General features: G+C 41.7%; 2 protein-coding genes across 13 annotated transcripts in view; one reads left to right on the forward strand and one right to left on the reverse strand.

Annotated features, from left to right (window-relative positions):
• The window catches only part of tsc2 (TSC complex subunit 2), a 47729-nt gene extending 38942 nt beyond the window's left edge, over positions 1–8787 (forward strand). For 6 of the 9 annotated variants that reach the window (XM_053229939.1, XM_053229941.1, XM_053229945.1 and 3 more), the window contains 9 exons: positions 145–707; positions 3123–3201; positions 3340–3426; positions 3871–4063; positions 4367–4506; positions 5405–5483; positions 6481–6572; positions 7330–7428; positions 7512–8787. In XM_053229939.1, coding sequence (XP_053085914.1) covers positions 145–707; positions 3123–3201; positions 3340–3426; positions 3871–4063; positions 4367–4506; positions 5405–5483; positions 6481–6572; positions 7330–7428; positions 7512–7682 — 1503 coding nt within the window. In that variant the 3' untranslated portion in view covers positions 7683–8787. The remainder of the gene's footprint in view (positions 1–144; positions 708–3122; positions 3202–3339; positions 3427–3870; positions 4064–4366; positions 4507–5404; positions 5484–6480; positions 6573–7329; positions 7429–7511) is intronic. The other 3 variants (XR_008301037.1, XR_008301038.1, XM_053229944.1) reach the window with 3 other exon arrangements.
• Positions 8788–9504: 717 nt separating this feature from the next.
• pkd1a (polycystic kidney disease 1a) overlaps positions 9505–23247 on the reverse strand; it is an 85268-nt gene continuing 71525 nt past the window's right edge. For 2 of the 4 annotated variants that reach the window (XM_034300377.2, XM_034300375.2), the window contains 15 exons: positions 22340–22389; positions 21796–21986; positions 20658–20730; positions 20438–20550; positions 20008–20210; positions 19631–19825; positions 18561–18700; positions 17859–17989; positions 16992–17112; positions 16781–16906; positions 16291–16465; positions 14993–15280; positions 14731–14865; positions 13460–13780; positions 9505–13136 (listed from right to left, as the gene is read on the reverse strand). In XM_034300377.2, coding sequence (XP_034156268.2) covers positions 11934–13136; positions 13460–13780; positions 14731–14865; positions 14993–15280; positions 16291–16465; positions 16781–16906; positions 16992–17112; positions 17859–17989; positions 18561–18700; positions 19631–19825; positions 20008–20210; positions 20438–20550; positions 20658–20730; positions 21796–21986; positions 22340–22389 — 3465 coding nt within the window. In that variant the 3' untranslated portion in view covers positions 9505–11933. The remainder of the gene's footprint in view (positions 13137–13459; positions 13781–14730; positions 14866–14992; positions 15281–16290; positions 16466–16780; positions 16907–16991; positions 17113–17858; positions 17990–18560; positions 18701–19630; positions 19826–20007; positions 20211–20437; positions 20551–20657; positions 20731–21795; positions 21987–22339; positions 22390–23247) is intronic. The other 2 variants (XM_053229938.1, XM_034300376.2) reach the window with 1 other exon arrangement.

The following is a 23247-nucleotide window of genomic DNA, read 5'->3' on the forward strand; positions in this document are numbered from 1 at the left end:
AGATTCAAAAAGTTTGCTGCTGCAACAACCAATGGTCTCCAAATGAAAATGTAAAGCAGGCACTGAATTAGTCTGAATTCAGAGCAGATCCTGCTTGGGCTGATGGTAGTGAGGCCTTTCTCATTGCTCTCCATTTTTCTGCAGTCCTCCTCCACCTCCAGTCAGGATGATGACAAGTCGACCCTCGAGGAGGTGAGTGAGGGAGGCATCCCAATCGACCAGCCCCCCTTGACCTTCTCCACTCCGGGAGCTCCAGACTCAGACTTGCCTTTTTCTCACTCACAGACTTTGAACAAATCCAGCTCCTCCCCAGAGCTCCAGACCCTGCCTGAGGCCTTTGCCAGAGCCACAGGTTCTGGGGCTGGAGCAGGAGAGCTGCCCAGGTCTAGGAGCCCCGTTGAGGGAAAGAGCATGCCAGCTCAGGGTTCAGCTGAGAGAGAAACCCTAGGAGAAGAAGAGAGTGTCGGATCAGCAGGACCTCAGAGCTTGGGTGCCAGTGTATCCACATCTTCCTCAGCCTCCAAGATGAAGCTGGAGTTCCCGAGCGCCCAGCCAGGATCCCTGTCACCTAGTGGACATAGACCTCGCGGTCACACCATCTCTGTTTCTGCTCCTTCGTCACGGAGAGAGAGGAAGTCTGACCGAGACTCCTACCACAACCGAGGAGGCGTGTCTAATGCTGAGAAGAGCTCCGGTCTGAGTCCAAGGTAAGACACACCTGGAGAGTGTTAATTAATTGATTAAATACGGTTATGAAATCAAAATCAGGTGGGTATCGATGTCGAAATCTGTGTATGCAAAAATGTGACCACTAACTAAGTGTTCATGCTTTCAGGGCCTCTTTTTTGTTTTTGCACTGAACAACATACCAGAACTTTTGGCACCAGAACATGAGAACTGTGCTTTTTTTTCCATTTAACATACCAAAAACCATAAAACTGTAATGTATTTTATTTCGTGACCTAAGCATTTAATTTCTCCAAAACATCCCTGGACAAAATGAAAACTGAATAAACAAATAGTTTAGAAAATGAAAACAAAATGGGTTGCCACTTGCTGGAGGTATTTAGTGCACTGATACTGTCCTTGCAATGTTTTTTGTTGCATCATATAAATTACATTTTTCCAGATTGATAAACATATCACTGATATTTCTTTCCGTGAGTAATTTTGTTGCTTCTTCTGAACCAAACTAGTACTGATCAAACAAAGGAACCATGTTAATTTAAGCACTTCTTCCATGTTGTTGCTGTTAACTGATGATCCACCGTAATCATATCTGAATTCAGCGGAAAACGAACCAGACCCCCAAGTTCTGTTGATTCCCTAAAAAGTCCTTAAAAGGCATGTTTGCAATGAGGTTTGGTTTGAAATCTCTGATCATAAATACTTTAGAAATGTAGTCTTAATTAGTTAAGACCCCAGGCATGCAGCTTTGGTTAATGATGCAGTTTTCTGTTAATGATAATATTTAGCAAATGTTATTTAACTAATTTAACATATAACAAAGATGCAAATATTACATCCTGAAAGCTTCATTTTATCCTTATTACCAGCATTAACACACCATTCTGCCATTTCCTTTAATGTCACAAAGCCTTTCCGTGCTAAACGGATTTTGTAGAATTACCCTCATCCATCAGCATTACTTTCATGAAAAGAGCACTATAAATCCTCATTTATATTTCACCCGACTCGTTCTCCGAATCATTCTTAACGCGCATCAGAGCAGAGGCATGATATTAATATACAAAACAAATCCTGCATCAGCGCCGTGCTGACACTTGAAATAAGAGTTCGCTTCGTGTGTCTATTTGCTGTCTCGCTTAATAAAAACCCGGAGCAGTGATATCACTGAGGCTGTGCGCCGATCACAGGCTCTGACGTACGCCATCGCGAAAGTAAACCCACTTTTCTCTAAATTACGTCCCGAATGTCTTCCAGCTGAACGTTAGCGAGGTTGTTAGATGAAAGAGTTCGTTATAATCTACTCGACCTCAATCTTAAGCAGAAAGAAATTCAGCAAAGCAGGTTTTACTTTCATCAGTTGCTGCTTCTGATCTCAGATTAAAGCCAATAAAGGTAATAATGGCCATGTCACTCGAGTGGCCTCTCACAAACAGCTTCAGTGTCAATGTCACATCACACACACACACACACACACACACACCTTTCCCTGCTACTGAAACGGTTGCCTTTAAGTCTCAGGGTTTTTAATCATCTGCTTGGCTCTGTTATAAAGCCATTACAGAATGTATTACTGTGTAAGAACTAGACATGCACTCTGCTAATTAAGGTCCATCTTATCAATCCAGCGTTGTATGACAGAGGACTGGTGTTTTTCATGGACTGGAATTAACTTAGTGCTAATTAAATTGCTTGCTAAAAACCTAGCACAGTAACGACATTAGATGAGCAATCACGTCATGTATTCGTGTAAATCAACCCAGGTTGAAGGTTAGATTTCTGAAACTCTAAACCTTCCGCTGCTCTTGTTTACATGCATAAGAAGCTGAACGTGCCAGAAAGTTCCATCTGACAACAATGGAAATTTTTTTACCTGCCATTTATAAAATGGATAAGTGACAATTGGGTAAATGCTTTTCTCTGAAATGCAGCATGCTCGATTTAGTAACACGGTTGTTTTGTTCCCTTTGTGACTCATCATATTGTACAAAAATATGTTTTATTGAATTTTTTCAGTGTTAAGCATTGTATCCTGTTTTTGTTTTCTTTTTTTTTTTCACTGTAGGTTTAACTCCTGGAACATATTGAGTTAGGTGACATATTCAGTAGGCCGAAGCAGGCGGTCAAATATTAATAGAAAGAAAGCCAGCATTTATTGACGTCTTTAAGGAAACGTCTGGTGTGAAATGAGTTTTACGCATCCGTACATCTTCAGGGTGAAGTTTGTGATTTGAAGTTTGTTTATGTTGTGGGAAATTTAACCGTCTACCGAAATATTGTGAGCAGGTACAAATATAAATAACTAAGGCAGCCAGTTGTCTTGGGGCAAGAGGAAGTGGATGAGTGCACGTTGTACAGTATTTAATTGACTCCATAGTCTTGGTGTTGATGTGAATCACCTCTAAGCTCCTTCTATTTCCTGTCTGTCTCTCCAGTTTTGTGTTCCTCCAGCTCTACCATTCGCCCTTTTTTGGCAACGAAGCCAACAAGCCCCTCCTCCTGCCCAAATCGGAGGTGAGCTCAGCATCACACCGCAACCGTCTACTGTATAACTCATATTTTTTTGAGTAAATATAAATGTACGATACAGAAAACTCTTTTCGATTCAGCTGTGTATGTGTGAGAGGTTAACGAAAGCTTCTCCACCGACAGCTGATTGAGCGAGCGCTTAAAGTGCTGGATCAGATGCCGCCGTACGACACTCATAAGATCGGAGTGGTGTTTGTGGGGCCTGGACAGGTAAGACCTCACAAACCTCAGGATGATGATGCTAATTCATGCTAACACACCTATGGAATATTCTGTATTTTGTTTGTGATGAGCCGAACGTAATTTCTGGAGTAGCACGGCTACCGTAAAACTCCTAAAAAAAAAATCCAAAAACTGTAATCTTGTAGCACCTCTTAAAGGGCGAAATGTCTTTTACATCGGAGATGATGGTAATTATCTCATAATGGAGCACTTTTAATTAATAATAGGCAAAATAAAAGCAGTTCGAATGATTTTAATGACAGTAACAGATGTAGGGATTGTAATTATGTATTTTTTCATATTTGTCTTCCAAACGTGATGCAGTCTATTACAAGTACGGCAGAAATAAACAAATTTTAACAGTCTGTAGGATGCCGTGAATATGAACACAAGCCAATGAGTCGTCATGGGAACTTTATCTCTCCATTGTAGGCGAATAACGAGGTGGCGATCCTGTCGAACGAGTACGGTTCGAACCGTTACGCTCGTTTCCTGACTGGTCTCGGGAAGCTCATCCACCTAAAGGACTGCGATCCGGACCAGATCTTCCTGGGAGGACTGGATCACGGGCGCTACGCCGACGACGGCGAGTTCACCTACTGCTGGCACGATGACATCATGCAAGGTTTGGAGGAGGGGTATGGAAGTTGTGTGTGTGTGTGTGTGTGTGTGTGTGTGTGTGTGTGTGTGTGTGTGTGTGTGTGTGTGTGTGTACATAGATAGTTTGTCAGGATCTGAATTAAAAAACGGGCTGGTCATCGACTCTTCTCCTAGACGTCGGCCATGTTGATTACGAGTGAGGAGGTAAACTCTTCTAGCTCACCACTGAAGATCTGAGTATTAGAGTCAGGTTTGTAAAATAATAATAATAAAAAAAAAAAGTGATTTCCCATAAGGCTGTGTGTTTGTGGTTTTTCTCTTCCTTCAGCTATTTTCCACATCGCCACGCTGATGCCCAACAGAGAGAGCGATAAGAGCTGCTGCAACAAGAAACGCCACATCGGAAACGACTTTGTGGTGGTGGTTTATAACGACTCGGGCGAGGAATACAAACTCGGTACTATTAAGGTGAGCGACGTCATACACACTTCCTGATTCTCACACACTCGCACAGTTTTCTACTGAAATGCACATAGTGTTTACACACTGAGCCTGTGCTCACGTTAGAGAGTGAAAAGCCGCTGACTTGATTATTTTCCAACAGCAGTGCGTGTTTATTTATTAAAGAACAACACCTCATTCTTTTTATCCATTTATAGTTACATTTAATATTGTTTAACATCCGTGAAACAAGTTCGTTCCTGTTCTCACTTACGTTATAGCAGCTATAAACAGTCGTTCCCTCACTAGCCTCTCTTTATTCTCTCTCTCTCTCTCTCTCTCTCTCTCTCTCTCTTTCTCTCTCGAAGTTAATAAGACAAAATAAATGCAGCCTGAAACCAGAAAGCATGAAGACTTTGAATTTAATGAGGACTTACTTACTCTTACAAAGCGCTGACACTGGAGACTCCTTCCTAAAAATGTTCAATAAAAGTATATCGACCATGTCGACCATGTCGACCATATTATTAGGCTGCTGCACTAATGTCAGAGCTGCTGTTATAGAAAATTAATCAACACCTTCAGACCAATCAGAATCCAGAACTCAACAGTGCAGTGGTGTAAACGGATTCATTGTAAAGATCAACATCAACTATCCAATCTTTTAACATGAGCTAGCAATCGGGGAAAAGCTTCCTTTTTAACACAAGTGCACACTTTTATTTAGAATCGAACTTGCTAAGCTCATGGGTCACATTTTGCTTTATCAACATTTATACCTTAGAAGTGGCATCAAACGTGAGAGGCATAAAGTGAGATCTTTCTACCAAAGAGTAGAAACCAGAGACATCATTGAATGTGAATCGCCCTTGGGAATCATTCAGATGTCTATTTGACGTTCTGTGTGTGTGTTTTTTTTTTCCAGGGCCAGTTTAACTTCGTCGAGGTGGTCATAAAGCCGCTGGACTACGAGAGTAACCTGGTCACGCTGCAGTGTCGGCGAGGTGAGTGCATTTCAACGCACACGTCCATCTGAAACGCCACGCAGAGGCTTTTAGGGAGAATGAAAGAGGCTGTAGCTGACCTTTTGTTCTTCTGAAGAGCGAAATGGCGCAAATTACAGCGAGTCAGGACGATTTGCAGGCGGTCAATTACAAACCTGCTTTTTCAAAAGAACCTGGATTTTATTCTGTGAAAGGAAAGTACAAACACATTTATTCTGGAGCTGTCGGTTATTCATAGGCGTGCGTTTAGCTTTTAGCGGTGATTAATTTGTTTTTGAAATTGCAGTTCAAAAAAAAAAAACAAAACAAAACCCAACCAAAGCACTGGCACAAGCAGGAACCAACTGAACTTAGGGTTTTAAATAATGCTCCATCAGGTTGAGAGATGCAGCAACATCTTTACGTTTACCGTAGAAGGAATTAACAGTAAAACTGGATAATAAAATTAGTGAAGAAAAACAAAAAAGACTAATTAAAAAAAAAAATCTGGAACAGTAATGATAAAAATACGCACCATGAGGAAATTATTATTATTGTTTTTATTTAAAGTGGTTGTGTATGAAACGAAACATAACGACAAAGGAAAATAACGTTGTTATGACCGCTGTAAAGTCTGTAAACAATAAATATTCGTTATATACACTGCTTGTTCTGGTACCTTTTATTTTTTTTTGTAAATTTAAAAATATTTATTGTTGCACAAAAGCTTGTTTTTGTTTGTTTAATTTTATTAGTCTTTGTATTTTATTGTGTTTTGCGGTTGGTATGATGATACAATTTGTATGGTGCAATATGGATGCTGCTAGCCCCGCCCCCTACTCACGTTAAACACAAGAACAAAAAAAAACACCCAGCCAGAACCTTTGGTACCGGTCCAGCGTCCAATAGACAAAGCACCGGTCCAGTTATTAGTTCTGGTACATGTTACATGTTGTGTGTGTGTCAGCGTCACTTTAAATAACATTTCCGCTTCACCTCCCTTCTCCTTATCCGTCAGACCTCGAGGGTTTGGTCGACACCACGGTAGCGAAGATCGTATCGGACCGGAACCTTCCTCTGCTGGTGCGACAGATGGCTCTGCACGCTAATGTGAGTTCTTCCTTCATTCCTGCACTAAAATGCACAATTTTAACCTTATTATTATTATTATTATTATTATTATTATTATTAACATTTTTATTTTTATAATACCTGTCTATACAATTCTAATAACTATCTTGTCTTTGTCTAACAAAGACACTTTATAAAGCAGTTTGTAATTCAGCCAAAAGAAGAAATCCGATGGCCAGATTTCTGGCCGGGATTCAGATTTAGAATGTGTCCAGATTGGCTTCCTGCCTTCTAATTGCACTTCACAGGGTATAAAATGGCAGATTGCACACCCTAATAAGTGCACTTTCCGCTAATTTGTGATTGGTCCTCATAAAGATGGCTGACGTCAGACTCTTTAACTGACTTAAAACTTTTTTTTTTTCCCCTCTCAAGTGTCTCAACTTTTTGAAATCACAAAATGGCCACCAAGCTACAATACCCACATATTAGACTATATTTGTTATTAGTGTGTTGTTTATTTACCAAAATATCTCTAGCTAGTTATCTAAAGTTTACATGCTAGCCTGGCTAATCCAGTTGTTCGCTGTTTGCTGAGAACACTGTTGCTAGGCAACTGGGAAGCGTAGCTGCAACGCATAAGCTAGCTAATGACTTAAAGAAACAAGTTAGCTAGCTAGCGTGTAGCTGTTAAGTGTTTTATCTGACAGTGTAAAATTACAGTCTTGGTGAAAACGAGACAAAACTGTTAAGGACATCAGCTGATAAATTATTTTTGGTTCTTTCTGGCCTGAAGATGGCGTCGCTAGTGCACCAGTACAGAGCGAATCCGTCTGACGCCTACGCTTCGAAATGGCTCGCTCGACTCAGACACATCAAGAGGATCAGAATTCGGGTACGACTCGGACGATTCGACTTTTTCCATTTCTGATTTCTTTAATGCATCTTTAAGGGAAAATTTTTGCAAACTGATTTCAGGCTCAAGAGGAGATCCAGTCTCGGCCCACGCCCGGCATCTCACTCACTCAGAGCCACGCCCCCATGCAGAACAAACCCGCCCACCAGCCTTCAGGCTCCGCCCCCAACTCAGACTCCGGCCAGAGGAAGCGGCTGGTTTCCACGGTCGACGACTTCACCGATTTTGTTTAGGCTTGACCTTTTGACCTTTTGACCTTTTCCCTTACGCCCAAAACCCAAATTAGTATTATTTATCATTTCTAATTGTCATGAAATTTTACATTTCACCTACGAGGAGTAATTCACTTCAGACAGCCACCATGCACTCCCCTGTATGGATGATGGTTTGATTTACTTCACTTTTTGGATAAATTAAAACAAACAAACAAACAAACAAACAAGCAAAAACACTATTAATTTTAACATTCAGAAAAAAGATCTGCTTCTTCTGAGCACATCCACATTCACAAATTCACTTTTTCACATCGTTCTGCTTTCTTGCTGCTTGACAGAAGGTTTTTCTAACTTACCTTGACGCACATTCGCCGTATTTCTATCACAATATTTCCTTTTTTTTTTTTTTTTTTTTTCCTGAACACATTCGTACTTTATTAGACGTGTTACGTTATGATTTCCAGCTCTGTTTCTGCATGTTTTAGTCTTTTTCCTGTTCTTACAAACCCACGTGGACTCAGAAAGAGCCTGTTAACAAAATTTTCCTGGCAGAGGTGTTTGAAGATCAGGGCCTCAGCTTGAAGTGATTTGTGCACTGCTGTAGTAATGGATGCCTTGTATTTGTGAGTGCACAGGTACGTGTGTGTGTGGTGTGTGTGGTGTGTGTGGTGTGTGTGGTGTGTGTGGTGTGTGTGGTGTGTGTGGTGTGTGTGGTGTGTGTGGTGTGTGAGAGAAACAGCTCAGCTAACCCCCTACACATGCTTAGCATTAAGTGCAGACAGCGTGCAAGCAAAAGTTCATAACCTGAAGATCTCAGCCTTTACTACATGAACCTCGGTTAATGTGAAGAACAATATTGTAATATCAGGTGCAATGAGAGCCTGTTTTAGGACTTAATTAAATTTAAAACAACTCCAAAAAAAAAAAAAAAAAAAACACTCATAGTGCATGATATTAGTGCTGAACTTTACCCAAGACGCTCAACACCAGTCAGTAGAGTCGATATTAAAATCCATGATAGAATTATTTATTCTATTTATTTGTCCACTTATTGAGTGTGTGAGTGTGTGTGTGCACGTGTACGAGCTTATGTGTTGAATAAAAATATATTGCCACACAAGGACTTTTTGGTTAATAATTTTATTAAAAAAAAAGTTTGATGCAACGTGTCAAACGCTTGTACGCATTATCACAGTGGTTAAATAGTTTATCACGATATTTTAAAATGGAAAAATCATGATCAGGGATAACTCAGGATCACACAAGCCTTGTGATCGCTTTGTAACTGCAAGTACGTTTTCTGCCACAGGAAAGTCTTCAGGACAGAGGAGTTTACTTACGCATCGCAGTTTCTTAGTAACAGGCTGAACCTTATTAGCTAATCTTATTAGCTTCAAGAGAGAAGAAAGAGAGGCTGGTGAGGGAACGACTGTTTAGAGCTGCTATAACGTAAGTGAGAACAGGAACTAACTTGTTTAGCAGGTGTTCCACAACATTAAATGCAACTATAAATGGATAAAAAGCATGTCATTTTCATTAACACATTAAAAATTTTAATTGTTGACGAATCGCTGCCATATAAGAGCAAGAAAACACTTTGCATGGTAACGGTATCACACCACACTGTTGTAGACATTAATATTTTGTCTATAAATAAGGTAATAATGTTATTGATTAAAAATTGATTAAACCCACTGACTTTATGAAACAAACAGTCAAACAGGCTAATGACTACAAGAAGTCAAAAATAAATAAAACCTTAATATTGGGTTGTGATTTGTACCACTGTACCAAAATTAAAAAAAAAATCCCCAGACTCCACTGGATCTAAAAAAAAGAATAAAAATAAGGACCAAGTTGAGCTGTCAAACACTTTATTTGACTTTGTCAAGTGCAAAAGCATTTTAGCCGAAGTGCTACAGACAGAATACAATTGCATGATAAAATATGAAGGAAAAAAAAAAAAAAAAAAAAAAGCCAGAAGTATTGCCATGAGCAAAATTCATTTACCATAAACACACACGCACAAAAAAAAACATTTTAGCATGCAAACTGACTTTGGCACTTCAAACATGTGAATGGAAATGATTTTAATCTTAAATATTTACTGCTCCAAACTATAAAGCACCGGATGATTTCATAAACATGACTTAAGACGCTGATGCTACTAAACTTCATTAGTGTCAAACTTAAAAAAAAATATATATATACAGTATATTTCATCAGAGTAATTTGGACCATGAGACCAAAGTGGGGGGGAAAAAAACATTAAAAAAACTATCCATTGGGTAAAAATAAAACATCAGTGCAGGTTATCTTGAAGAAGAAGAAGAAGAAGAAGAAGGAAAAAAAGCTGGGAAATGGAGGTTTATTAATCAGTATTTACATCATGGCACGTCGATATGTACAAACACACACTATCTGAAGACTGGAAGGAAGTGAAAAGCACGAAATCTGTGGTGTCTAAGTCTAAACTCTGCTAACTGTTCTGCTCTGCTTGTAAAAAATGGTTATGGCTTTAGGATTTCAGTCTAAATGCTTTATTAATTCTTCACATGTCCAACAGGAAACAAACAAGAACATGACATACAAACAAAATCAAGAGGAAAAACAAAACTGAGCATTATACTGGTTTGGGTTGTTTAAAGGGTCCCTGAGCATCACCATGGTAAACAAGACATTTATGGGTAAAATATTAGCGTGTTCTAGAAAACGTAGCAAGACCACCAAGCAGATCTGTTTCCTGACGTAAAAGAACTTGAGGATGGTTCTGGAAAGAGACGGGTGAAAAACACTACAACGTTACAAATGAATTATTAAATACGCCATAGCATGAAAGGCCTTACATATGAAATAAAGTGCTAGGTATAAAAGTACTTTTTTTTAAATCAAAATAAATCTCTCGACGTTTAAATGTGTAGCAAGCAAATCAATATGCAGAGTAATGTTCTCGAAGCTATCTCTTATTCAATTTCGTACCAAGCTTATTTACTTCAAAAACAAACAAACAAACAAACAAAAAACACACTCACATTCACTTTCCGAAGCAATCATGTACATACAACAATACAAAGTGCTTTTTAAATAAAAATTAAGACATGGTTCAAAAGCAACAATAAAACAACAACAACAAAAAAAAAGCAAAACAGTAACAAACATTACAATTAATAACACATTAGTGTGTCTCCTTTTTTTTTGTTCTCGCTATTTACAATGTGAAGGATATTTGGACCTGTTTCCCTCTTTTATCACTTCTTATTCTCCTCAGTTTCTTTCTATTTTAATTTTTTTCCCCATTTCTAAAAGCCATCTTCTAAAATCAATCTTCTGTCTTTCATTCCTCACTATTCTTTAAAGTTCATTCATATACTTTCTTACTCTCAACTCTTTTCCTTTCGAGTTCCTTCCAAATGCTTGTTACATTTAAACTCAAATAAGAGCCTTTTTTTTTAAGAACGAGGCTTGCTAGTATGCTAGCATGCTAGCAGCCTCACAACGTGTTTAGAAGTGTGCTTGAATTCAAGAATTGTTTGACTGATTTAATGCCGTTTGCCTGTGTGTGACTTACATGTGTAAAATAAGACGTGCATTATGCATAAGTACCTGCAAGCATAGCTCTATGTGCTTAATGCTGATATGTTAGTGTGTGTGTGTGTGTGTGTGTGTGTGTGTGTGTGTAGCTTCCTTCTTTGATACATCAAAAATTATTACTCAAACATTACTTATACAAAACATTATATAATACATGGCACCAAACGTAACTCAAAAACTCACTACGTATCTGCCATTTTGAGACAGACTTACACTACATCACTTCCTGCGAGTTTGTTGCTAAGACAGCACAAGGTGTGCTCTTGTCAAGTCAACCCTTTGTGACCACCGGGGCCATGGGCTGGTTGAGGTCATTCAAGGTGAAGGAAGGGTGGGGACTTGTGAGGCAAAATCTAAAGGGCGACCAGCACCTTATTGCTAATGCATGCTAATGCTGTGTACCATTCTGGCTTGGCCAAACTGCACTGCTCTGGGAAAAACTCATAATGAAGTTGCGATACATTTCTGATTCTCTTCTTTACACATTTAAGCTGCTCTTTTTTTCTAATTTTCTTGAGGGACTGGCAACAAAACCTGCTGTCACCAAGGCCCTCTCTTACCATAACAGATAACTGTGAACCCTCAACTTGTTGAATAGTCACCATTTATTGTCTCTTTACCTGACTTCAATTTAACAGTCTTCCTTCCAAAAGACCAGCAAGTGGAAACCTTGGGTCCTTAAGGTTTCGCATGTCCTGAGATAGGCCTGTCTGTGTTGGGGTGAATCTTGTTTTTCAGAGGTGGGGGTTTGTGCTTACGTTTGCGTGTGGGCATGGTGGTGGTGTGCGCTGGATGCTGGAAAAGGCTGGATGGGAGGTCCTCAGTATAACTAGGTGGGGTCCATTCAAGGGCTCGAGGGATCGGGACTGGGGTTGTAATAGCGGAACTTGGGGCAGTAGAAGGGGTAGTGGATGGGGCAGTGGTTGGAGTTGGTGTCTGAGAAAGAACTGGTTTGCTGGCACAGCCAACAGTCTCAGCATCTCTTGGAATGACTGGATTAACCTTCTTCCGGCTTGAGGCAGCCTTATGAGAACTTTTGGCAGTCTTGTGGGACCTCACTTCCACCAAACCTGCACTTGCATCCACTACACTAGCACTTGCTTCTATCTTAACTACACTTTCCTCTACCTTGATGGGACTTGAATCCACCTTGGGAGGATTCGTTTCAGTCTTACCAACATGTGCTTCCACCTTATCAGAAGTTACTAGTGGATCTATATCCATCCTTTGAAGACTTGAATCCTTTGCTAACAAGTCCTCTTGAGCACTTATCTGGTGTGCACTGATATCTCTCTTGCGGGATCCTCTGTCAGTTTTGTGAGAACTTTTCTCACTCTTTGGGCGAGCCTTTTCCAAATTTCCATCTTTTTCAACCTTGCGGGGACACTTCTCTACCGAGTGGGAGCGTCTGTGTGACCCATTATGTCTCCTCTGTCCTGCAGAGTCCTGACCACCACTGCGGCGCACTCCACGGCTCCTTTTCCGACTCTTCCGCTGGACTTTCTCCAGCCGGCACTCAGTGCGGTACAGTTCCTCTGTGGCCTGGTTGACCCTGTCCAGCTGCAGCAGCAATGCGTCGAAAGCTGGCAAGACCCTTCGAAGTGTGGCCTCGGTTTCTGCTCGTTCTCTCCAGGCTTGACCTCCTGCTACCACCCCCAAGCTTAAGGTTAGGCCTAAACCAAGACCTGGAGTCTCAGCTAGACTGCATGGGCTGCTGGACATGGGATGCCAAGAAGCCTCTGAACCACAGTCGACACTGTCAGGAGTAGGGGGTGCTTCAGGGGCATCCAAAGGAGGGAGACAAAGGGATTTGCAGTCGCTTGTAGATGAAGAACGGGATGGTGGGAGTTCCATACCTTCAAAACGCACCTTGTGACGGAACTGTATGGAAGAAGGAACAAAACAAAGAACAAAGCTAAGATATGCTGGATTGTTCATACTGTTGGGATCAAACTCCAGATTCAGTATACCCATTACTGCATTAACTGCAAATATTTTATAAAAGATTTCTGGGTCAGTAGTTCAAACTGGCCTTGTGGCCTTCCATAACTCATCTTGCATCTTTTGTACGAGGCCATAACATAAGGTACCATGATTAAACATGTCCCAAAATGCTCATTTATCCACATTCTTGCACCCATTTTTACCTTCAAGGTCAGGAGTTTCAGTTGAGGTTCCAGAAACTATGCTAACCATGAACCCACCTCCTTAGTACGGCTCAGGCCCATCCACATCTTGAGGCGTCGTAGGAAGAGTTCCACCATCTCATAGTCCTGGAGGTCTACAGCCGGCCGGTAGAGCTCTGCCCGGACCCTGCGATAGTTCCTTAGTAACACAGAGGTCACCAGCCACAGCAGGACAAGACGCAGTGCCGCAAAGCTGATATGAAACACGTAGCAGGAAGTGGAGCAGTGATAGGAGCCTTGGTCTGCTCGCCATGACCACAGACCACGCCCCCCCAAGCCTAGCAGTGACAGGCAAGCAGACCCGATCGTCCCATATCCCTGTATAATGGAGTGAAAAAGCTGGGAAGAGAAAGGAAGACATTTTACATGTCAATACTCCTATAGAAAAACAGCAGAAGGAAAAAAAATACAAATGGCAGAGTGAAAGAGTTGGCAAAAGTACTAAAGTAATTGCTTGGGCTCAGTAGACCTGTTTATTTCTGGATGCAAGCAGTAATTCACATCCATAAAGGCTATTTAATGAGCCAGAGAGAAAGAGATTGAATGAAAGGTGGCAATTTGGATAGAGATTTTACAAGATATTGACTTTGTTTATTGTAATGCACACAAGCACAAACATATATTTCTCATGTATTCACTCTTGTTCTCTTACAAAAACATTTAAAGCCCACCCACTAAGGGCACTTTCATATACACGGTATTTAGTCAATTTATATCAAACGCTGGTGCGTTTATACCCTTGGTGATTTTTTTTTTAGGGGTCTGTGTAAACACAGACCTTTAACTCGGGTGCGGACCAAAATGGCCAGTCCAAGACGACCCTCAAAAGCAAGTAAGAACACGATTCGAACCAATAGGAATTGACTAATGACTGAAAGACTGGATGAAAGTTGTTTGTTATTCTCATCTGTATAAATTTGTGCATTCTAAAACTGAATCATATCAAACAGCAATCAAACCAAAAGACCCAAAAACTGTAGGTCATGTGTTATAATGGATAAATTTGTACTTAACAAGGATGTTGCTTTTTGTTTATAGACTTGTTCTGAGCAACCAATCAGATTCAACAACAATTTAGTTTCAGTTTTTGAGGTTGGTTCTAAAGGATGTGAGTAAAAAAACAGACTATTCTAATAGCACGTGAGTGGAGCTGTGTGTGCATTAGTGAACCTTCATTTCATTATATTTCCATTGCAGTGTCTGTGTGAATGGTACAGTTCTCGTGTTTTGTGTATGTATGTGTATGTTTGTCTTTGGGTATCTGTGCATGTGTGTGTGCTCATGCTCACAAGGTATCCCGTGTGTGAGTAAGCCAGCAGCAGCAAGAGTAAAACGAATGCAATGCTAACAATCTCCCACATTGATCTCCTCAGAGTCCTGCCAAACACGGCCCACTCCCTCAGAAACCGCAGCTGATGAGCCACCTGTAGAAAAAAGGATGCGGGAATGGGAAGGACAAAATGAAATTAAATGTGTGTACCACTCTGGTGGTACCTACATAGTAGCCGAACATATATAGATCAGCATGTGGTGTAGTGTCTGAGTTCTCACCTTCAGCACCAGCAGGAAGAGCAGCAGAGCGTTGAGCTGAATCAGAACCTGGCTTTGTTGCCCCAGGGGAAAGAAGTTAATAAATGATTCCCGCTGATGAAGTAGTGAGGCCCAGAGGTGAGACGCAAGGGCAGAGCGACTGAGATGGAGGGCAGAGACACAGGCCGCCAGCAGAAGAGTGACTATGCCCACCAGATTCCACACTCGCAGGAAGTAGCCCCACCCCTGCCTGAGGGTGGACACACCTTCTCGCACGGAGAAGTAGATAATCAAGATCATCAGGATGAGCTAAGAGAGGGAAAGAAATTGAGGAATGGAACATTAGTTTGTTTGTGTGACGGAGATCGGCTTAGAGGTAGTGATTAACGATTACCGTGACAACAGAGAGAAACTGTGATTGATGGTTACTGTGAGGAACAGTTGTAATGGACAATAGAAGAATGCGATTGGATGAAAGCCAGAAATAGATGGTTACTCTGTGGAACAGAAGAGAGCTGGCAATTAACAGTTAATGTGAGGAACCTAGGGACAGACAGCGATTGACGGTTGAGAAACAGAGGGGAGACAGATATTGACTTTTACTGCGAGGAACTGAAGGGAGACAGAGATAGACGATTACAGTAAGGAAGAGAGAGAGAGAGAGAGAGAGAGAGAGAGAGATGGAGATTGACAAATTACTGCGAGGAACTAAAGGTAGAAGGCAATTGATGGTTACCAGGAGGACCAGAAGGGAGGCAGAGATTGACAGTTAACATGAGGAACACAGGGGAGATGGTGATTGGCAGTTAGGATAAGGAACAGAAGAGAGACGGGAGCAGATGGGAGACTGTGATTGGTGGTTACAGTGAAGAACCGAGGGGAAGACGGCAACTGACAGTTACCACAAGGAAGAGAAGTGAGGTGGGGACTGATGGATCCGTGAAGAGCAGAGGGGAGATGGCAACTGACTGTTAGCATGAGGAACAGAGGAGAGAAGGCCATTGAGGGGTCTGTGTAAACACAGACCATAAACTCGGGTGCGGACCAAAATGGCCAGTCCAAGACGACCCTCAAAAGCTAGTAAGAAGACGATTCGAACCAATAGGAATTGACCAATTTGTGCATTCTAAAACTGAATCATATCAAACAGCAATCAAACCTAAAGATTCAGACCCAAAAACTGTAGGTCATGTGGAATAATGGATATATTTGCACTTAATGAGGATGTTGCTTTTTGTTTATAGACTTGTTCTGAGCAACCAATCAGATTCCTAACAGTTTAGCTTCAGTTTTTGAGGTTGGTTCCAAAGGATGTTTACCGTGAGGAACAGCGGGAGGTCCATGCCATGTTGGAGGGTCTGTAGGCTGCAGGTCTTCAGGTCAATGCTGGACTGAGTGCGCTCAGAGACGGGGAACTCCAACAAGAAGGAGAAGATGGCCAGCAGGTCTGTGTTTGTGTTATAGAGGGAGAACTCCACGAACAGAGCCCTCGTCCTGAAAACCCACACACACACACACACACACACACACACACACAGTTACACTGAAAAAAGTAGCTCTGTATGTACTTCAAACTCTTTTAAAGGAGTTTGTGTGATTTTCCACATGATTACTGCAATAAATTTTACAGTGATGAGAGTTAAATTGCTTTTTCTGTTTAAACGACATTAAAATGTGATTGTGCGTGTATTTTAATGGCGCCTAAAGAAGTTTGCACTCAACATTCTCTCTGTTTTCATTTGGGTTAAAGTATTGGTACCTCTGGCTCTGTGTGTGTGTGTGTGTGTGTGTGCGCATGTATACACTTACAGTGGATCCAGCCACTGGTGTTTATGTAGTTGTTCTATGAGGGCTCTAGATTCTTCCATCTTCCTGCTGAGCTCCTGTACAAACCCACCACTGTTGTACACAGACACCTGACCCCAGTGCCACGCTCTGTACACACACAAGACAAAAACATTAGCATAGGTATACACCAGAGCTGAAGACTGTGCGTGTGTCTCAGTGTGTACGCTCTTACCCGCTGCTCTGAGACACACTGTGGCTCCAGTTCATTGCCAGTCCTGAACCTGATTCTGCCCATCCTGCTGGGCCACACCCAAACCAGGAAGCTGCTGGAAAATAGCCACTTGTAGGGCAGGCTGAAGGGGAGAGGGGATACAGAGAGACAGACAGATCATGCAATGTCACACTTGGTACTGGACACACGTACGCGCACACACACTTGTTTATCTATTCAGAAGCAAAACTCAATTTCAGCTCCTAAATCTCGTTGAGTCACAGCTGACAATAACCATCTTATTCACTTCTGCCTCACACACACACACACACACACACACACACACAACATCCATAAAGGCAAAATAAGATTTTCAGCTCCCTGTGTGCACACTCTCAATGAAGAGAACACACACACACACACACACACACACACACACATGTGCGAATGCAATATGCGAGTTTCATTCCTGTTATAGTGATTGAGTTATTTACTATTTACTCCTTCCACTCCTTATATTTGTGTGTGGGTAAGTTTTTATATCCTGGTAGGGACCAAATAGGAATATCTGACAGTTCTGACCTTGTGGAGACGTTAGTCTGGTCCCCAGAAGGAAAACAGCTTTATTACAAAACCTGCAACTTTTATTTAAAGATCTAAAAGAGCCAAAAGATTTACTTTTAATTACTGAGCTTAAGGTTACATTTGGGTGTAGAATAACATTAACTAGCTACATTAATAAGTGTCAATGAAAGGTCCTCACAAGGATAGTATGACAAACGTGTGTGTGTGTTTGTGTGTGTGTGTGTAGTGTTGAAGCTCCAGTAAATCAATCAATCAATCAATCAATCAATCAATCAATAAACCTTACATTTCCCTCTCTCTTACCTGGTTGGGATCTCTGCTGTCGGAGGCGGGGCTTCCCCAGCAGCAGGCTACCCGTCCCCTCCATAAGGGCGGAGCCATCTAGCAACCGTGGCAACAGGAAATCGGACAGCCACACCCAAACGTCCTCTCGACTAGACACAAAAGTATGATAGTGCGGTCAGTTGGAAGAGGAATGTCCATAAAATAGAGACCGTCTGCGTTTTATATTTTGGTTTTGTTTTTAGGTACGTTGATAAATTCTTTTCGAACGGCGCGCAATTTTTTTTGTCACTTTCACTGTAGGCGAAATTTTTGCAAAATGAGCAAAAACTTTTACATCCCTTTAGTGTTCGTACTGCATAAGATTTTAATGTATTGTTTCTTTAATTTTTTTGCTTGTTATCTAGAAGATGCTACATTTTTATCGGAAGACCATAAATGCTTTCACATTCGCCTTTATGCCACTGTGAAACAGGAAGTACCCTAACAATTTGAACCAATCAGGTTACTACTACTTGTTACTTGTCCCACGAGTGTTATTATTTTTACGTATTTTGCAGTCGTAGCCGAGTTCGCTGGAGTTCCTGAGACCATACCCAGCTTCAAAAACAGGTTTCACACTCCACCAAACAAATTTAACTCTCAATGCACATGGACGTCAGAAAATTCTAAATAAAGTGTGTGTGTTATTGTGTGTGAGTGTGTGTGAGTGTGTATAAATACCTGCTGATGTTGTTGAAGTGCCGTGTGTGTAGGTGGTTCTCTAGCTGAGTGTGCAGTCTCAGTTGGTGAGTGTCTTTGGTCGAGTCGGCGTAGTTCAGCAGCAGGACGACGAGCAGGAAGAGCATGTAGAGGAGGAAACCCTACACACACACACACACACACACACACACACACACCATCATCACTGAGCCCAACATACTGTACATCACTACATCACTGTACTCACACAACAATAATGCACCACTACATGATTACTGATTGCATATTTAAATAGATATACAATGCAAAGGCAATCAAAATGTACAGCTTAAAGCGGCAGTATGTATTTTTTTTGGTGAAATGTTAATGAGTAGCGTTACTGAGTCAGTTTCCTTGCTCACTCTGAGTAACAATATTGCACTTATTTATTTATGGTTTAACTATAATTCTGCATAATCAGTTATTTGTCAACATGGAATTTGTTGCGGAAATCGAGTTGTAATGTATTTAAGCTCATATAGTTTTTTATAGCTTCTATAGATCTATAAAATAGCGCTTAATGACTTTAGTTACATTTTAAACTGGTGAAACATGTTTAGTAAAATGACATTTTTGTTTCAAGGTCATTTTTTTCTTGTACAATTATGCATCTAATGTCATAAAGAAATAAAAGTTGTACATTATAAATGCATATTAACCTGCTACTCGCAATCATCATATCCTGAAATCTCCCAAAGTTACATACTGCTGCTTTAAACTGATTGGGTAGGTGATTGTAGCTATTATTAAACCAAACTGTTGTGGGAGAAAACTTTATGTGGAGATAAACTGATATGAGGTTTTTTTTTTTGGTGTTTTGTAATTATTAATAATTAAATATTAAATATGAATATTTATTTGTGTAAATATTTGTCATCCCATTAACATAGTTACAACAATAATAATAATAAGAATAAGAATTAGTAATATTTAGGTGGTATTTGTTTTTTTATTGTGTTTTTTGTAAATCTATGTTATGAAAGTACTTTTTGTTTTTGACCTGTATGAAAGTGTGTGTGTGTGTGTTTGTGTGTGTGTGTGTGTGTTCACACCTTGAGCATGCGGTGCAGCAGGCGGACTTTGCGCGCCTCCTCTCGGGCCTGTGAGAGGGCAAAGCCTTGAGGAGGCCGGACTCGGGGCACACGCTGGATCACTCGCTCCACCCGAGGGCAATCCACCAGCACATCATTCTCCTCCGGCCTCAGACGGGCCACCAGCAGCCCGAAATACACACCCTCTACCAACACCTACACACACATTCACACAAGAGCTGTTCAGAATCTGTTCTGTGTGTTTACTGTTATTCCACTGACTGAAGATGTTTGAGCCTTTCTTTGTGTGTGTGTGTGTGTGTGTGTGTGTGTGTGTGTGTGGGTGGGTGGGTGTGTGTGTGTGTGTGTGGGTGGGTGGGTGGGTGGGTGTGTGTGACCTTTAGCGGCTCCAGGATGCAGAACGACATCAAAAAGCTGATGATGCAGGAAATGAGCCACATCAGAGCCACGCCTTCGCTGAAGCTCCGCCCCAGCCATATCGACAGGCTACTGGACAGGATTAGCCCCGCCCAACTCCCCCAGAGAGCGACCAATCCACATAGTGGAGGAAATGGCCTTGGCTTACACACGTCCGTCACTACTGAGAGAGAGAGAGAGAGAGAGAGAGAGAGAGAGAGAAAGAGAGAAAAATAATGTTTCTTCACTCAGTCACCCAGCAGAGAAGGTGGAGTCAAGCAGAAATCAATGATATATGCTGTAAATTTAAAATATGCACATGATATGCAAATGATTTCTTACCTTGTAGTTGTACTTTACATAAACAGGTCGTGTGTGTGTGTGTGTGTGTGTGTGTGTGTGTGCGCGCACCTGTACGTGAGGTGAATGCAGTTTTAGGTGGATCCCGGCGCACGGCAGCAGGAACAGGTTCACTCATCTTCTGGAGCAGAATCACCTCTGTCTTATCCCCAAATATACTGGAGCTGCAACACACACACACACACACACACACACAGGTGGAATGATGAGATGAGAGATGAGGTGATTAGAGGTGAAATGTTACAGTTCATGAGTGAGGAATGACACTCACAGGTCGCCCATGTCGCTGTCGGTCTGAGAGAGCAGCTGTCCGTCAGCCAGGATCCGCTTCAGGAGATCCTCATCTGTCAATCACATCACGGAACCAATCAGGAAAAAGGGCAGGAGACTTGATCAGCCCACTCACAATCCTCCAAATATCACATTCCTTTAAAGTCTTATATATACATCCTGTTAAAGATAGACTACAGACAGCGCAGCTTTATTTAGTAAATGTGTTGATAAAGAGATAAACATGATTCATATGATGTGAGACATAAATCTTTTTTTAATCTGTGAACAAATACTAAATCCGCTACAATCATGACGTGAGATCTCATGAACCCTTTTAGAAACGCAGGAACCGTCTCAATAACACCAGAACCCTTTCAAGAACTCACAAACTTTTTTTGAAGGAAACAGGAGCACTTTCAGAAACACAGGAATGATTTCAGAAATTCAGGAGCTCTTTCACAAACCATTTGAGGAACTTAGGAATACTTCTACTCAGGATTACTCGGGAACTACTGTCAGGAATCCATTTAGGAACGAAGTAACACTGTCAAGATCTCAGTGACCATTAAAAAAGAGTTTAAGGAACACAAGAACCTTTTCAGGAACTCAGGAACCCTTTCAGGAACTCAGGTCCTATTTCATTATCTCAGGAACACTTTTAGGAATACAGGAACAATTTCTGGACCTCAGGACACGTTTTAGAAATATAGGAACATTTTCAGTAACTCAGGAACCCTTTTAGAAATATAGGAACATTTTCGGTATCTCAGGAACCCTTTTAGAAATATAGGAACATTTTCAGGAACTCAGGAACCATTTGAGATCTCAGACCCCTATTCAGGACCTTATTCCTGAACTCAGGAACTCTTTCAAGAACACAGGAACACAGCAGCAATTTTAAGATCCCCTTTAGGACCTTCACTCAGGGATCCTTCTACAACTACAGGAACCTTTTCAAGACTTCAGAAACCCTTTCAGGAACTCAGTCTGCACTTTTACATTACCAGGCTACACCCTGAGCTTTAGCTGAAACATCAGTTTTACTGAAAAGGAAGTTACATCACCAATGACATCATCTTCACCAGGTTCTCTGCAGACCTAGTGTAAACAAGCAGCTTATCCACGTGTTGAAGTACCTGAAGACGTGAAGTATTTGTTCCTGTAGTCGTGTCCCACCACCGTCTCGTCCTCCTCTGGGTTAAAGGTCATGTCCACCCCAAGGTGCCTGCTGCCCTGACCTCGCTTCAGACGAGGAGGAAGTCCCGCCCCCATCTCGATTGATGGCTCGGTCATCACATCCGGCCAATCGGCATCCGGAACGCTCCACCTTCACAGAGAGAGAAAAACGGGTGAAAAGTCAGAACAGCTTCTCTCTTACACTTTTCCTTGCAGTCATTTCTGACTCAGACAATAGTGTGTGCACATTCTCTCACACACACACAACACACACACACACACACACACACACACACACACAACACACACACAACACCAATCAGACATAATCAGGCACTCATTCCATCACATAATGACCTGACTCAGCTTCAGACTTCAAGTCTCTGTGATGGCAATAATAATAATGATGATGATGATGATGATGAAAATGTGTCTGAATACATTTCATTCTGCACTAAAATCTGCCAATCATCTTGACTGTCGCCATGGAAACAAATGGCTTACCTTTTGGAGGAAGGAGTAGGGAGGTCGATGTTGGTCTCCTCTGAGTACGTCTGCAGAAGAAACAAAGTGAATGAAGTGAAAAGTCGCTGCAGCAGCACAACAAACCCAACTCACTTCACTTCACATCACATCAACAAGATTTTTCACACTTTAATATGTTGGTTCTGGCCCAAGGGCTGAGAAGTGCAGTGAAACACAAATTACATTTCCTCCATCAGCTTTGGAGAGTGCTATTTATATATATACTCATATGATGATGACTTGATGCAACACAAAACTGATGAATATATTTAAAGACAGGTGTAGTGTGAAGTTCAGTGACTAACACTTGGGCTGAATCTTGATGCATTTAAAGCAGCCAGTTATTCAATTCAATACAATGTGAACAAAGAGGCCACGCCTCCTTCACTGAGACTGACAGACACAGAGGCCACGCCTCCTTCACTGAGACTGACAGACACAGAGGCCACGCCTCCTTCACTGAGACTGACAGACACAGAGGCCACGCCTCCTTCACTGAGACTGACAGACACAGATGCCACGCCTCCTTCACTGAGACTGACAGACACAGATGCCACGCCTCCTTTACTGAGACTGACACACACAGAGGCCACGCCTCCTTCACTGAGACTGACACACACAGAGGCCACACCTCCTTCACTGAGACTGACAGACACAGAGGCCACGCCTCCTTCACTGAGACTGACAGATTCAGAGGCCACGCCTCCTTCACTGAGACTGACAGACACAGATGCCACGCCTCCTTCACTGAGACTGACAGACACAGAGGCCACGCCTCCTTCACTGAGACTGACAGACACAGAGGCCACGCCTCCTTCACTGAGACTGACAGACACAGATGCCACGCCTCCTTTACTGAGACTGACACACACAGAGGCCACGCCTCC

The sequence above is a fragment of the Pangasianodon hypophthalmus genome, chromosome 26 (genome assembly GCF_027358585.1).
Source record: "Pangasianodon hypophthalmus isolate fPanHyp1 chromosome 26, fPanHyp1.pri, whole genome shotgun sequence".
NCBI classification, from domain to species: Eukaryota; Metazoa; Chordata; class Actinopteri; order Siluriformes; family Pangasiidae; genus Pangasianodon; species Pangasianodon hypophthalmus.